This window comes from Artemia franciscana, unplaced genomic scaffold (genome assembly GCF_032884065.1).
Source record: "Artemia franciscana unplaced genomic scaffold, ASM3288406v1 PGA_scaffold_58, whole genome shotgun sequence".
Classification (NCBI taxonomy): domain Eukaryota; kingdom Metazoa; phylum Arthropoda; class Branchiopoda; order Anostraca; family Artemiidae; genus Artemia; species Artemia franciscana.
Genome location: NW_027062698.1, coordinates 103825 through 118834, shown reverse-complemented (window position 1 = coordinate 118834; position 15010 = coordinate 103825). Strand labels below are relative to the sequence as shown.

Genomic DNA, 15010 nt, shown 5'->3' with positions numbered 1-15010 from the left:
AATCTAGTTGTCCTTTTATTGTTTGGGTCACAAAATGGGAAACTAGAACTGTAATTTCTTTTTGAACAAGCCCTCTCTTAATCTTATATGATCACTGGTTCTATACAATCACCCTGACAAAGAAAAAAAACATACACACACACAAAAAAAGAAACAGAACAAATAAAGACATGATCTGTGATCTTTCTTCTGGCAAAAATTACAAAATTTCACAGTTGGAAGCTAGAAAACCTTATGGTATGATTTTCTGATATCCCAAATCTGATGGTGTGATTTTTATTAAGACATATTGACTTTTTAGGGCTGTTCCTACCCTTTCTAAGAAATCATACAAATTTTCTCAGGTTTGTAGCTTTTGATAGGTATATGAAACATGATGAATTTTATAGGCTATATCTGGAGTCAGCATAAAAATCCAATTCATTTGATGTATCTATTGTTATGAAAATTCTAATTTTTTTTTTTTTTTTTTTTTAGTTTATGTTGCTATTTGGCCAAGCTACTCCTTACTTATAGTTTGTTACCACAAACTATTTGATTAACTTATAAGGCTTGGAATCCACTTTCAGAAAGGGTATTGGTGGCAGGCATGGATATTAATTTTATGACAACCTCATATAGGTATTTCTTAGATATATATTACATGACTTCCATGACTTTAGGGGACCAGTTTTTCTTGGAACTGAAGATTCCCTACTGAAAATCTAGAGAACCATGACAGATACACCTGCTGATAAAGCTTGCCTGATATTGACTACTGAAATTTGTCTTGTGCTCTCTACAAACTGGGTTGATTCTGTAGTGGCTGAATCACAGGGACTATCACAGCACTTGCATCTACTGATACAGATTATAGAAAGGCCCAATCCACATTTCTTGCTATTTTACTGTCAAAATTGGAAAAGATTGTTAGGGGTAATATACAGTTTCTAGAAATACAGATTGATGTATGTGGCAAATTTGACAAGTGTGATCTGAACAAGGCCTATAAGCCTGGGAGGTATTTTATCTGCCCAAGCTTTTTGGAGGTTCTCAGTGACATTTGAGAGCCCCCCCCTCACTAAACATAGTTTGAAAATGGGCTATGTCATCTTATGGATGCAACTGTGTACGCTGTGTCATTTTATTGAATAGATTGTTCTTCTGCTCTGCCATTTGCAAAACAATTTTCTATCTTGGATCTTTTCTTCTGGACATTCACTGGTAGATACCAGAAAAAGCCAAAATAATATTATTTTTGAGATCAATATTTGTGCTTCAATACATGATCAATATCCAATTTTACCCAACACTAGAGATAACCATAATCTTTCTTCTTCTTTGCAAGTTCTGAGTGAAATTCCTCAGAGAAGTGTTTTGGGCTCTCTGTTGTTGCTTCAGGTGTACCCATTGATCTGCTAGAAAAATTTAAGCTACTACCCACTAACAAGGAATTGTCACTTTTCAGAAATAACTGATGTAGTGGAAACCATTCTGCTATGACTATGTAGACTTAAATGCCTAAACTGCTTACTTGCTCTTCAGTTAGGTTTTTCCAAGGACCTAGTAGATATTCAGTCAAGAATGGCTCTGAAGGTCTTAACTCCTTGAAAAATCCAAACATAAGTATAAAGATCACCGGTAGATATTGCTTTATTTCCATTTTGATGGTAGTAGGTAAGAAATTATCACATCTGATATGTTTGAAATGTTATCCTAAACTAATTTTCCGGTGTTTCAAGTAGTCACGAAAATTCAACAGCTGATTCATTTAGGCTATAGAACCTGAAATGTTAGATACGAAATTCTGCAGGCCAAGGATTGTACCTAAACAACTTTGAACGATTTGTTATATCAACGCTTGAAAAATCAATTTTTATTTAATCTGAATGCGATACCCAAGCATAAATGTCTATTTCAATATTTTTGTATCTATTGTATGGAATTTCAAAAGCCCAAAAACAGCTAAAAAAAACTCCGCTCAGATAAGAAGATGGCATAACAGCTTCAGAATACTAAATTGACTTCATCATTCCGAATCTATTGCGCTTGATTAGACCAGTTTCAATTTTTTTTTTTAGCAAATCATGGGCTAGGGGGTCGGCTGTCTTTCTTTTTAGTTTACACTTGGCCTGACAACACTGACTATTTGATTGTGCTTTTCAGTTTCGATCCCCGTTAAAAAGCTGAAGAGCCTTGAATAATCGGGTAAAGACCCAAGACAGAAATTTTCAGTGAAAGACAAAACTAGCGTAATCCTTTTTCGGAATTGCATAAAAATAATGTCATTTCACCTGTCGATAGATAGTCTATCATTCATATTTGGGCAGAACTAAGGTAGAGAGGTATACAGTTAAGATAATTCACATAGCCTATGAGTTCTATGAGTCACTTGAAAACAAGTGGAGGCCCCAAATAAAAGGGTTCAAAGATTTATGACTGACTATGTCCACAGGACTTTGCAGGCAATTGGGCAACTGAGGTTGTTCATATTATATGAGCTTTAGCTAATAAAAAAGCCCACTGGAATTGCAACGGGGATGATCAATATTTTGGACTGACTCACGCGAACAATGTCCGCTGGACTTGTATGCAAAACGGGGGACTGAATTCGCCAAAACTCACAGGCGAAAAGGCAACATAAGCCTAATAGGCACACCCGCCTAGAGTCTCAGGTGGGCTACAGAGCTTTAGTATTGACACATGACCAATAAGTCCCTTAGATTCGCAGATGAATTTGAATTGAAATCAACTTGGTGAACTGTGATGAAAAACTTGAGAATCTTGGATAATTGCATAAAAAGCCAAGATAGATAGTCTCAGTGAGACGTAAAGCTGGCATAACCCTTTTTTTAGAAATACATAAAAAAGATGTAATTTCACTTGTTGATAGATAGTCTATCTTCCATTGCTTAAAAAAAAAATCCGGTAAACGATTGGTGGATAATCAGGTGGAACTCAAGAGAAAACTGAAGAGAATAATTAAAACATTGTTTCTCTTAAGAGAATATTTGACGAAAATGTTTGCTAAAGAAACTTCCTTTTCAAAAAAGCTAAATAAAAGAATATTACAAAAGTAAGAACAACATTTAAATCTACAGAAGACAATGGAAAAAAAGTCTTTTCAAGTAATAGTCAGAATCGATTGCACCATCATAGTAGAAGCTTCATCACAAGAATCACCAGTACTTTCTCAAAAAGATGCCAAGATTCACCTTTGGCAAAAAAAAAAATTAAATTCTTAGACTTAGAACGCCTTGACCAGTCTACTTGTAAAAGCAAGCACTTAATCGTGGCAACTGCAAAGAGTCTTGACCAAGATGTGCCAAAACGTTCTTTACATCCAGCTATTGTTTATCGAGTCTGAAAGACCAATAGAAGCAAAAATGCAAAGAAAATAAACATTCCAACATCTAATACTCCAGGACTTATTATACGAATGACCTAAGGTGTATGTACCAGATTTGAAAAATAATATAGAGAAAAACCTTTTTGTTGGTTTTCGTCATTACAAGCATCAGTCAGATGTTGAAAATATAGCTTGACGGGTTTTGTGGCATAACATCAAATAGTCTTGAGAATCCAAATGTTTAGAAGTTCAAAACTATGTTGGCTTCAATTTGATTTAATTCGCATACGGCAAGAATCAATACAGAAAAAAATTGTTTACCATATCAAAATGTTCAGTCATCAAAGAGGAAGACTGCACAGAGTTGTTTTAATTTTCCTCCAATAAGTTTCGCTCCCCATCACTCCGAAGGTATTTTTTAGTGGTTCGGGAACCATGAAGTGACAGAAAAGTGCAGCGATTCTATAAGTAACTATGTGGATGCTTTTAAAGGCTAATGATACCACAAAAAGAGGCAATGTTGTGATAAACAATTTAATGGAAAAAAATGTATTTTCTTAGCTAGACTTCCAAAGACTAGGTAACTTTAATATCTGCCAGGTGTTGGGGAACACCATCAAATAGTCCTGAGGATCAAATAGTCTTAAGGATCAATGAAGAAAGTCCTCTTCTTTGTTCTCAAGAAGAGGAAAAAGAGAAATTTTTTGCCAAATTAAAATATTCAGTCATCCAAGAGGAAGACTATGTAGAGTTGTTTCAAATTCACTCCTGTACCTTCTTGACGATCAGTCCCAGTAGAAGTTCAGTTTGAAAATCCTGGGGGCTCTGAGTCAACTAAAGTGGATATCAAAGGGAACAAATTGGCTTAAATTGTCATTTATCTAAAACAAAAAAAAAAAACAAAGAGAAAAACAAATCTCAAGAGGAAGAAAACAAACTTGACTACGGCCAGTAGAAGAAAAAGACAAACAAAAAAGATGTGGATGTTTCGCCTGTAGAAAACAAGGGGTCTTCAACTCTAAAAACAAAGAAAAATTCGAAATAACCTAAAGCCAAATAAAGTCTAAAACCATGAAGATTTCAAATTTTCTTATCTATTTTGGTTTTAGATTCTATGGCTTTGTTTAGTCGGTTTTAGGCTAGTTCGGATTTTTCTTTGTTTTAAACGCTGAACGCGCCTTGTTTTCTAAGGCCAAATATCTACGTGGCTTTAGTTTGTCTTTTTCTTCTACTGGCTGTAGTCCTGTTTGTTTTCTTCTTCTTGAGATTCTTTTTCTCTTAGTTTTCGTCATGGCTGACCAGTTCCGCTTTAGATCTTTCATCTAAAAACTGTCCCTTTATCCACGAGGATTGAAAGAAACGAAACGGATCACACATTTTTAAGTGTCATAGATGTTCACTTTTGGTAGAAGGCAGTTATAATCAAAAGACTCTCAATAGGTAATTTGGATATGTTACAGTTTCTTAGCACTTGTGCCGGAGCTAAGGTTTAAGAAAATATTTAACTTTTGCAAAGTGATGTCTTTGGTATCTGCCAAAAATAATCGTTTCGTACGAATATGCTACTCAAGCTGATAAATAGTGGAAAAAATTTTTAAACAAAAATCCAAATAAAAAGAAAATAAAACATTGGTATAAGCCCAGCTTCTGAAGGCAAAAACTCATGCAATTCTTTCACTTACAAAAGAGAAACGTTTTAGAGTTGTTTGGGAACCGTGATGTGATAAAAAATGCAGCGATTTTATAAAAAACTATGAAGATGTATTTTAGGGTAGCCAATGATATCATAAATAGTTTATGGAAAAAAATTGTTTTTTAGCTAAATTCTAATTAAATATTTGCCTATTGTTGCCTAGATTTTTACGAAACTGGTCAGAGCAGGAAACTTCTAAATGTCACCGATTTTTTTAGAAATTTGGCATAAATACCTTTCAAATCACTTAGACTCAGGTACAGGCAATGTTCACAAACTTATTAAGTTATATTTCTAGCTTTCTAAAATGAATCACCCTAAAAGAAGGGTCAACACTGAGCTTTCAATGCTCTTCTTAAACTTGAATTTAAATAAAAGGAAAAACTCAGAAACGCAAAAGTAACTTTAACTCAAAACTTCATTTGCTAGTTCTATAAAACGTTTCAGAAAAAGCTTGTTGCTCAAGAGTAAATTAGGATTGGCCATAAAGTTTTCTTCTTTTGCATGCTCCTGGATTTTCTTTGTCATTTCATCTCGTTCAGGGCCTTCTGGCATTGTGGCAAGCATAGTCTAAAAAAAAAATCGTCACATAAATTTAATGAAAGAAGAACTTAGATCTCAAGGTGATAGAAAGTGATAATATGTGGATATATGAAGAATTCACTTTTAAAATCGTAATTTAAGAGAAAATGTAGTCTATGAACATTTCAACAAGCATCTTATATGAGCTGGCAGAAGTCAAAATCGTTCGGTTCCACATATGTTACTCTCAAAGACCCTAGAATAGCTTAGACACAAGATAAGATAATACTTTTAAGCTATTTCCTTGCGTCTTTTATTTGTGGGTAAAAAGTTACGACGGAATCTCACTATAGCAAATCATTTGGATTCTACCCATGGGGGACACATATCATCTCAGGTTTTAAGATGCAATTTTACCGATACTTGCAGTCTAGTTGTTTAATTTATTCGGTTATATCAAACCGCTTAGTTAACAGTCTTTTAGGTTGCCTTAGTGAAATCTTGACCGTTATGTTAATTATTTTTTAAATAATGAATATAATTCTTGAAGCACTGTTATAAGAAAATCAAATCGTAACGTAAGCAGGAGGGTTAGATGACATTCCTGTTCATACATAAGATGGGTCTGTATCAAACGGTATGAAGGGAAACCCAGTAAGGAGTAGCTCTTGTCTACAGAGATCAAAGCTCTTAAATAAGATATTATGATTACATTAAAGAACCCTGAATAAGTTCTCGCAGTTTCTCAAGAGATGACATTAGCTGTAGTTGGTGCATGGTTCGAAATGGTACCTTATTTGCCTAATACTTATCCAAGGTTAGGAACTTATCAGAAATTGATAATTTTTTCAGGCCCTATGTCTTTTCAACTCGAAAAGGGCACTAAAGCTAAAGTTTTTTGTTTGAAAGAGCACTCTTATGACAACTTGTGACATTTTGTTCGACAAGATCATAAGAAGCACAGTAGCGCTGCCTAAGTAAAGAACAAGGGTGGCACAATGTATTATGTTTTTTTAGACCAGGATACTTCGTATAGAAGGAGCTGCCGTAGAAACTTCAAACGGTGCTCATTCGATCGTAAATTGCAGGTTATAGTGCTTTTTTAAATAGTCAAAAGTAATTGGAGGGCACCCAGTCCCTCCCACGCCAATCATTTCCCCAAATACGTCCGATCCAGGTTTTAGGAAAGCCATTTTGTTCAGCATAGTTGAGAGGTCCAGTAATTATTTCCTTGCAGATTACGACTCCCACAGCCCTCAGGGCAAGGGTTGTAAGTTTTACCCTGGGGGCATGTAAGGTTTTTATAGAAAGGGTGGTCCTATAAACTTCGAAGGGAGCTTATTGGATTGGTAATCAGAAGTTCTAGTGCCCTTCTTAAGAGTCAAAGTGATCAAAGGGAAGTTATATCCCCCCTCTCAGACGTCGTATTTTCCCGAAATGCAACCAATCGAAATTTTGAGATAGCCATTTTGTTCAAAACAGTCCAAAGATCATATAACAAGGCCCTTGGGGTTGAAACAAACCCCTTGAGCCTGGGGGCAAGGGTTTTATGTTATACCCTGGGGCATTCAAGGTTTTTATGAAAGAGATGGTCGTATAAACTTTAGAGTAGGCTCATTTGATTGAAAATTAGAAATTCTAGTTCCCTTTTAAGAGTCAAAAGTGATGGAGAGGAACTAGCCCCCCCCCTCCACTTGCCCTAATTTCCACCAAACGCATCTGATTGAAATTGTGATACAGCCATTTTGTTTGAAATAGTCCTAAGAACATGTAACAATGCTTCCAGGGTTGACTCAACTCCCAGAGCCATGGGACGAGGATTGTAAGTTGTGCCCTGAGGGCATATAAGCTTTTTATGCAAATGGCGGTCGTGTTTGTTTCCCAGAGAGCTCATTGGACCGGTAATCAGAAGTTCTAGTGCCCTTTTTAAGAGTTAAAGTGATTAAAGGGCAGCTACCCCTTCACGTCGTGTTTTCCCAAATGCATCCAATAGAAATTTCAGACATAAGTTTTATTCGAAATAGTCCAAAAATCATATAACTAGGCGTTTGGGATTGATACAAATCACCAGAGCCTGGGGGCAAGGGTTGCAAGTTATGCCATGGGGGAATTTAAGGGTTCTATTGAAGGGTTGGTTGTGTAAACTTTAGAGGTTTCTCATTTGGTTGAAAGTTAGAAATTCTAGTTATCTTTTAAGAATAAAAAGCAATGGGGGGGGGAAACTAGCCCCCCCTCCCGACTACCCCTCTCTTCACTAAACGCATATGATTGAAATTGTGAGATAGTCATTTTTTCAAAATAGCCTTAATAATATATATGCCTCCAGGTTGACACAACACCCCAGAATCCTGGTACAAGGGCTGCAAATTATGCCCCAGGGGCATATAAGGTTTTCAAGGAATGGGTGGTTGTATAAACTTCAGATGGGGCTCATTTGATGTGATATTGGAACTTATATTGCCCTTTTTCAGATTCAAAAATGATTCGAGAGTAGCCAGATCTCACCCCCCCCCCCCCATGTCAATCATTTCCCGGAACGAACATGCAATTGAAGGCTCAGTAACGTGTTTGCGGATGTCAATCCCCCTTCCCCCTCACCAAAGTCTCAGGGCAAGGGCTGTAAGTTAGGTAATTTGTTCACTGTTTACACATAGTATATGTTATTGCGAAAAGGTATGCATGTTTGGCTTCTACTTTCCCATAATACGAAGTACGTTAAGATGAGTCTTTCAGGAAATGTTGAGGGGAGTGTTGAACTAAATCAATACATGTTATGTGTATATGGGTCGTCAAAGGGCGCAACTCAGGAATGACTGAGTATATCAATGTGGAACTTCTAGGAAATAATAAGGGAGATGATCATTTGACCAAAAAGGCAATATTTGGACAGTACCACTGCTGCTACTGCCACAAAAACTACTACTGCTACCACTGCTGTCACTAAAAATACTGCTTCTGTAGCGAGTACTACTAGGGTTGAAGATATTGAAATAAATATATGACGAAACATTGAGGGGAAAGCTGGAGTAAATCAAAACATACTTACGCATACAAATTGCTGATACGGGCGTATCAGCAATAATTTTGGAGCGGCCTATCGTATCAAGAGGAAACTTCAGGGGAATCACGAGTTGGATGTTCAGTTGACATAAAGGCAAAATATACCTGCTACTACTATTAGTACTGCTGCTACTACTGCTCCTACTACTACCACTACTAGTATGAAAGTAGTACAATTAAGGCTTGGCGTATGAAGCTGAAAATTCGGTAGAATGGTGAGGGGCAATTTGAACTAAATTAAAACACACTATCTGCATGCAGATTGTCTATTTGGGTATTAAGTTGGAACTTCCAGAAAATGCTTTAAAGGGGAAGATCAATTGACAAATAGGTAATTTATGCAAGCCACTACTAACAATACTACCACTGCTACTTTTACTAATGCTACTACTGCTACTAAACTACTCCAACTACTACTTAAATTGCAACAACTTGTAAGGGCTAGAATATTAATATAAAAAGAGTATCAAAAGGGGATTAAAAGTCTACATCGTCAATATTTTTGGAGCGGCTTACCGTGTCAAGGTGAAACTTTTGGGACATAACGAAAGGGATTTTCAACTGACCAAAAGGCAAGATGTACATGCTACTACCGCTATTAATACTGCTGCTACTACTGTTACAACAACTACTAATAAAATACTAACACTGCAACTCCTTCTCCTACTACCGCTGTAACTACTGTGATGCTATGTTCATTAAGGCTCTGTTTATGAAGATAAAATTTGTTTTACTGCTCAATATAGCCCTCCAGACCACTCAGTGTGTCCGCAGGTGGTGATAGGAGCAATTTACAGATATGTGGGGTACCTATATACGAAGCACGGACCAAGGGTGAACCTTGTCACTGGGGGTCCATAATAGAAACTGGGGCACCCCCTCCCAGGGCCATAAATAGAGATAGAGGAGGAAGAAAACCTCTTAATTTTACACTCAGCAAGGCCCATCGGTGTGTGGACACATCCTTTGGGCAAAAAAACTTCTCCCAGTAATGAGTAAAATTGCATGTTGACGCAGAACAACATCGTGGAAGGATCTTCTATAGTAAAACTACTGCGGCAGGGTGTAAGATCCAGATCTATGGACAGAAGCTTCTGTAAAGGACTCCTTTGTCCCTTTCGGGATACCTGCAAGACTGGGGACCTTGCGGTCAACTCTATAACCACTTAAAGAGAGGGGTCCCTGAAGAAAATATAGCCAAATAAACTTCAGTGTAAACTTGAGAAGATGTGTCGGTCCCCCGTCCTGTACTGGTACTCGAGACCATTGCTTTTCCTGAGGCCAAAACAGCTTCAAAGGTTTAAAGAATGTGAAAATTGGAACTTGGAATGTTACAACGTTAAAAAATAACTATCGTGTCCATATCTTAACTGACGAAATCAGACGATTCGAATTGGACTTATTAGGAGTTTAGAAACTCATATCCCAGGGGTAGGAAGCATAAAATTAGGTGATATAGAATTGATTTCCTCAGCAAGGAAGGATGAGATATATAGAAAGGGAGTAGGGCTTATGATGAATACGAAAGCTGCTAAGTCTTGTTTAGGCTGAGAAAGTATAAATAATAGAATCCTAATTGCTCACTTAATGACTATAAAGTTAAGGGTGTCAGTTATTGTAGTATATGCCCCTGTAGAACTGACTGACGGAGAAACTAGCGACTCAGATGAATTTTACTTACAGTTGCAGGATCAAATAGACAGGGTCCCAGGTAGAAGTTTGGTGTTTTTATTAGGATATTTTAACACCCCCATCGGTAGAAATAGGGATAGGTGATATCATAGCCTAGGTAAATTTGGTGTTGGAAAGGAAAATTGTAATGGCTACAGGCTGCTTCAATGTTGCAGATATAACAATCTAGTAATAACCAATATAGTGTTTGGTCATGAAACGACCCATAAATTAATGTGGTATTCACGTGATGGCAAGACATCACGTAATAGTAAGATACTCACGTGATGAGGTAAGACAAAAAACCTTATTGATTATGTTATTGTAAGCTGAAGACTGACAGGATCAGTACAAGATACTAGGGTATATAGGAGTGCTGCTATTGATGTTAAAAGTAACGATCACCATCTAGTAGTGATTAGGGCTAATTTAAAACTGAAATTTTCGAAAGGGTAACTACCTCCCGGGAAGTTATGATGTTGGTTAACTCCACGATGAGTATTTGAGAGTAACTTTCCAGGAACAGTTGAACACTAAACTGGAGAGTTTAAAGTTTGACAATGTAGAAGATAGATGGAATAATTTTAGGAAAACAATTTGTGAATTTGCTGATCATGTCTTGGGGAAGAGACTTAGGCACACAGCTAGGAATACTAGTGAAAAAGATTTATGTTTAATAGAGAGGAAAAGGGGCTTTTATAAGAATTATCTGAGTGATAGATCATGTGAAAACAAGAGGAATGAAAGGAAGTGGAGAAAACATTAAAATATTAATAAAAAAGTTGTCAATTAGAGACCATGGATAAAATTGTCAAGGATTTGGAAGATGCAGCTAGACGGCTTAATAGTAAATATTGTACTAAAATGCTAATAAATTTAGAGGAAGTAGTTATACTAGACTTTCCCCAGTTAAAGATTGGGATGGGGCTACAATTAATGATGAGGAAAGAGTTAAAGAGAGATGGGTAGAACAGTTTGAGAATGTGCTAAACCGAGATATAGTTGCAAGAAAAGGTATAAATGAAACTAAAAAAGTTCGTGATACCTTGGATGTGAATGAAGATTCGTTTTGTGAGGAAAAATTAGTGACCTAGCATCGCCACCCCAGGTGGTGATCTTGTGGTAAATGAGTTTCTTAAATATGGGGGCTCTGAGGCAAAAATAAGTTACTGAAGATTATGAATATGATTTTTGAAAAGGGGGAAGTACCTAGCGATTTTTAGGAAAACCCTAATTAAACCACTGTATAAAAAGGTGATAAGACTGAGTACGGTAATTATCGGGACATTAGCCTAGTCTCTGTAGGTAGCAAATTACTTGGTAATATGATACTTTTTAGACTGAGAGATGCTGTAGAAAAAGTGCAAAGAGAAGAACAGTGCGGTTTTAGAAAGGGTAGAGGATCTGTCGACCAAATTTTCATTCTTAGGCTAATAATTGAGAAGTGCCAGAGTTATAAAACACATTTGGTCCTCAGTTTTATAGATTATGAGCAAGGGTTCAATTCTGTTGAAAAAAGAGATTTAGCGAAGGTCTTATCCTTGTACGGTATACCAGACAAATACATTAATTTCATTAGTGCTATGTAAGAGAATAACACTGCTGCGGTTAAGGTAGGAAATGAGGTTAGCAGCTGGTTTCGTATTACATCAGGAGTTAAGCAGGGTTGTGTTCTAGTCTCCATTTATAGGGATTATTTTGATAGACTTAGTCTTAAGGAGTAGAGGAAAGGTAATGGGAGAACACGGAATCAAATGGCGAGAAGAAACTTTATTGGACTTAGATTGTGTTGAGGATTTAAGACTCCTAGATTAAAGTATGAGCAAAATGAATTAACTTTTAGAGGTTTTGCGAGCTCAGGGTGCTAGAATAGGTTTGAATATTATTTTTGCAAGAACTGAGTCTCTAAGGCTAGGAATAAGTGAATATGAAAACGTTATGTTGGGTAACGAAATGATTGATCAGGTAGACAGCTTCACCTACCTTGGTAGTATCAAATAGTTCATGGTAACGAACCGTAAGTAAGGAGTGACCTGGCTCAATATTGACCGAAATTCTTAAAAACGGAATTTTGATACCAAGAGATATACCAAAAAATAGGCATATTATGCTGATTTTAACCATATTTTTAAACATTTTACATTTAAACATATTACAAAGATTTTAAACTCATTAAAAAGTATTATTGAGTTTAGTTTACCGATTAAAGGCTACAAGCCTGAGAAAATTTGCCTGATTTAAAAAAAAAGAGGAAACACCCACTAAAAGTATTAGAATCTTAATGAAAATCATACCATCAGATTCAGCGTATCAAAAAACCCTACTGTAATTGTTTAAAGCTCCTACCTGCAAAAATGTGGAATTTTGTATTTTTTGCCAAAGAAAGATCACGGATGTGTGTTTATAATTTTTTATTATATTTCCCACGGGTGATCACATCGACCCGGTGGTCCTAGAATATCATAAGATGGCTCATTCAAACAAAAATTTAAAGTTCTAATGTCCTTTTTAAGTGACCAAAAAGATTGGAGGGCAACCTGGAACCCTCCCCTCCCTTTTTCCCAAAGTCGTCCGATCAAAACTTCGATCAAAACGTCCGATCAAAGATATCCATTTTGCTCATCATAGTTGAAAGGCGCAATTGCTTTGCCTTTGGATATAACATGACCCCCACAGCCTCAATGGAAAGGTCTTTGTCTTAAAATTTGTTTTTTTACACATAGTATTTGTTATTGTGAAGTATGTATACATTTTCGGGTGGGTGGGTGAATTTTTTACTGGGTGAAGTTCTTATTAGGAGGGAAGTTTCCAGGGGGTGGAATCGCCAGGGGAAATTCTACGCTGGGGGAATGTGCCAGAATTCCTATACAAAATTATTTTTAAATGTCTTGCTTTCCCTTTTCCGTTTCAATTTTACGCATGGAGTTGTTGAGCGTAATTGTCCGGGATAAATTTTCACCAGGATTGATTTGTCTAGAGGATATTTCCGTGGGGAGAGGGATTTCTTCGTGGAGGTAGGGCTAGATTGCCTGGCATTACTTAAAAATGATTAAAAATTAAATGAAAAAAACGTTTTTGCAGCTGAAAGTAAGGAGCAACATTAAAACTTAAAAACGAATAGAAATTATTACGGTTATGAAGCAGATTGCCCCCTTCTCAACACCTTGCTCTTAACCCTAAAGTTTGAATTTCGTCCCAATTCCTTAAAAACGACTCCTGAAACACAAGGGTCGTTTAATCAGAACAATAGTAAGCTTTTTTTTAAGTACTAAAAAACTTTAGCGTAAAGAGCGGGGTCTTTCCCCCTTCATATACGTAATAATTTCTGGTCTTTTTAAGTTTTAACGTTGCTCCTTACTTTCAGTTGAAAAAACTCGTTTTTTAAATTTAATTATTAGTTAAGACGGTGGGAGTAGTGAAGATGTTAAAAGTAGAACAGCTAAGGCTCAGGGTGTTTTTCACAGTTGAAAAAAGTTTGAAAGAATAAGAAGACAAGTCTGCAAACCAGGGTTAGAATATTGAAAGCTACAGTGATGACAGTGGTCAAATATGATTCTTAAGCATGGGCGCTCCGAAAAGTGGATGAAAATTCGCTTGAATCTGATGGTGTGATTACCATTAAAATTTCTAGATTTTTTAGGGGGTGTTTTCCCCTTCTTGAAAAATCAGGCGAATTTTATCGTGCTCGTAGCTTTTTCAGGCTAACACCAAGCTTATTGAATCTTAATGAGTTTCGGTTACTATTGAGCCGCGTCGCTCCTTAATTACAGTTCGTTACCACGAACTGTTTGATAAGCAAGCACCACAGATCTTTCTCAGGGTAGGCAAATACAAAATGGAACATTTGATTTTCGTCACCGTTATTTTGACATATGTTTGAAACGGTTGTCGCAGACAGCTGTCTCCTACACCCCTTGGCTCCCTCTGTAAACTCTCTATGGAATGGGAAGTAATCTTGCTCTTCAATCAAAACAGGTAGCGTTTTTATTTCCACTGAATTTTTGATAGATATTGAATTTTAGTGGAATATACCTATAACTTATTTTTGATTGTTTGCAACTCCTGTCTTGACTACGGAGAGAGCTGGAAAAAAACATAGATATTGATCAATTGTTACTGATAATGGCGTAGCAAGGGTTTCCGTTTTCGGAGGAGCTCAGCTTATTTTGTCGTTTTTTTTTCTTGGATCGGGAGCAATACAAACAGGGACAAGTATATTTATAGCCAGTGTAATCAGAAACATTTTCCCATATTTTGCTGGGTCACACCCCGTCTCCCTAAAAATTACCAATTCGGAGTGCGTTATCTTATTGTGGTGTACCGAGCCAGAGATTGCAGATAATCATTTAGGGTCCCATTTGAACAGACAATAAGACTTCTAGTGCTCTTTCCAGGCAAGAAAGAGATCACGCCAAAGCAAAGCGTCATTTATGTCAAAAAACAACAATTTTCGTCAGATAAAAGTTGAAATACAAGCGAGTAAATATCTTGATAGCCAATTAAAAAATCCTTCAAATTGAAGACAAATGCGATATATAAGGAACTGTGAGGAAAATCGCTGAATCTTGATTTTTCCAAATTGTTATATTATTCAAGAACAATCTCTAAATCAGCCGATAGTCCATGTTGGATATGGAGTAGGGCAAATCAATAACTTGGATCCAAACATTTAGATTAATTAAAATTAGATCCAATAACTTAGATCAAAACATTAGATCCCTTTCTCTTCGAAGATA

At 36.5% G+C, this 15010-nt stretch overlaps 2 protein-coding genes across 8 annotated transcripts in view; both read right to left on the bottom strand.

Moving 5' to 3' along the window:
* The window catches only part of LOC136042056 (thiamine transporter 1-like), a 46582-nt gene extending 44889 nt beyond the window's left edge, over window positions 1-1693 (bottom strand). The window contains exon 1 of the mRNA XM_065726921.1: window positions 1514-1693. Coding sequence (XP_065582993.1) covers window positions 1514-1642 — 129 coding nt within the window. The 5' untranslated portion in view covers window positions 1643-1693. The remainder of the gene's footprint in view (window positions 1-1513) is intronic.
* A 3728-nt stretch (window positions 1694-5421) lies between these two features.
* Window positions 5422-15010, bottom strand: part of LOC136042054 (uncharacterized) — a 63503-nt gene continuing 53914 nt past the window's right edge. For all 7 annotated transcript variants that reach the window (XM_065726915.1, XM_065726916.1, XM_065726917.1 and 4 more), the window contains one exon: window positions 5422-5591. In XM_065726915.1, coding sequence (XP_065582987.1) covers window positions 5427-5591 — 165 coding nt within the window. In that variant the 3' untranslated portion in view covers window positions 5422-5426. The remainder of the gene's footprint in view (window positions 5592-15010) is intronic.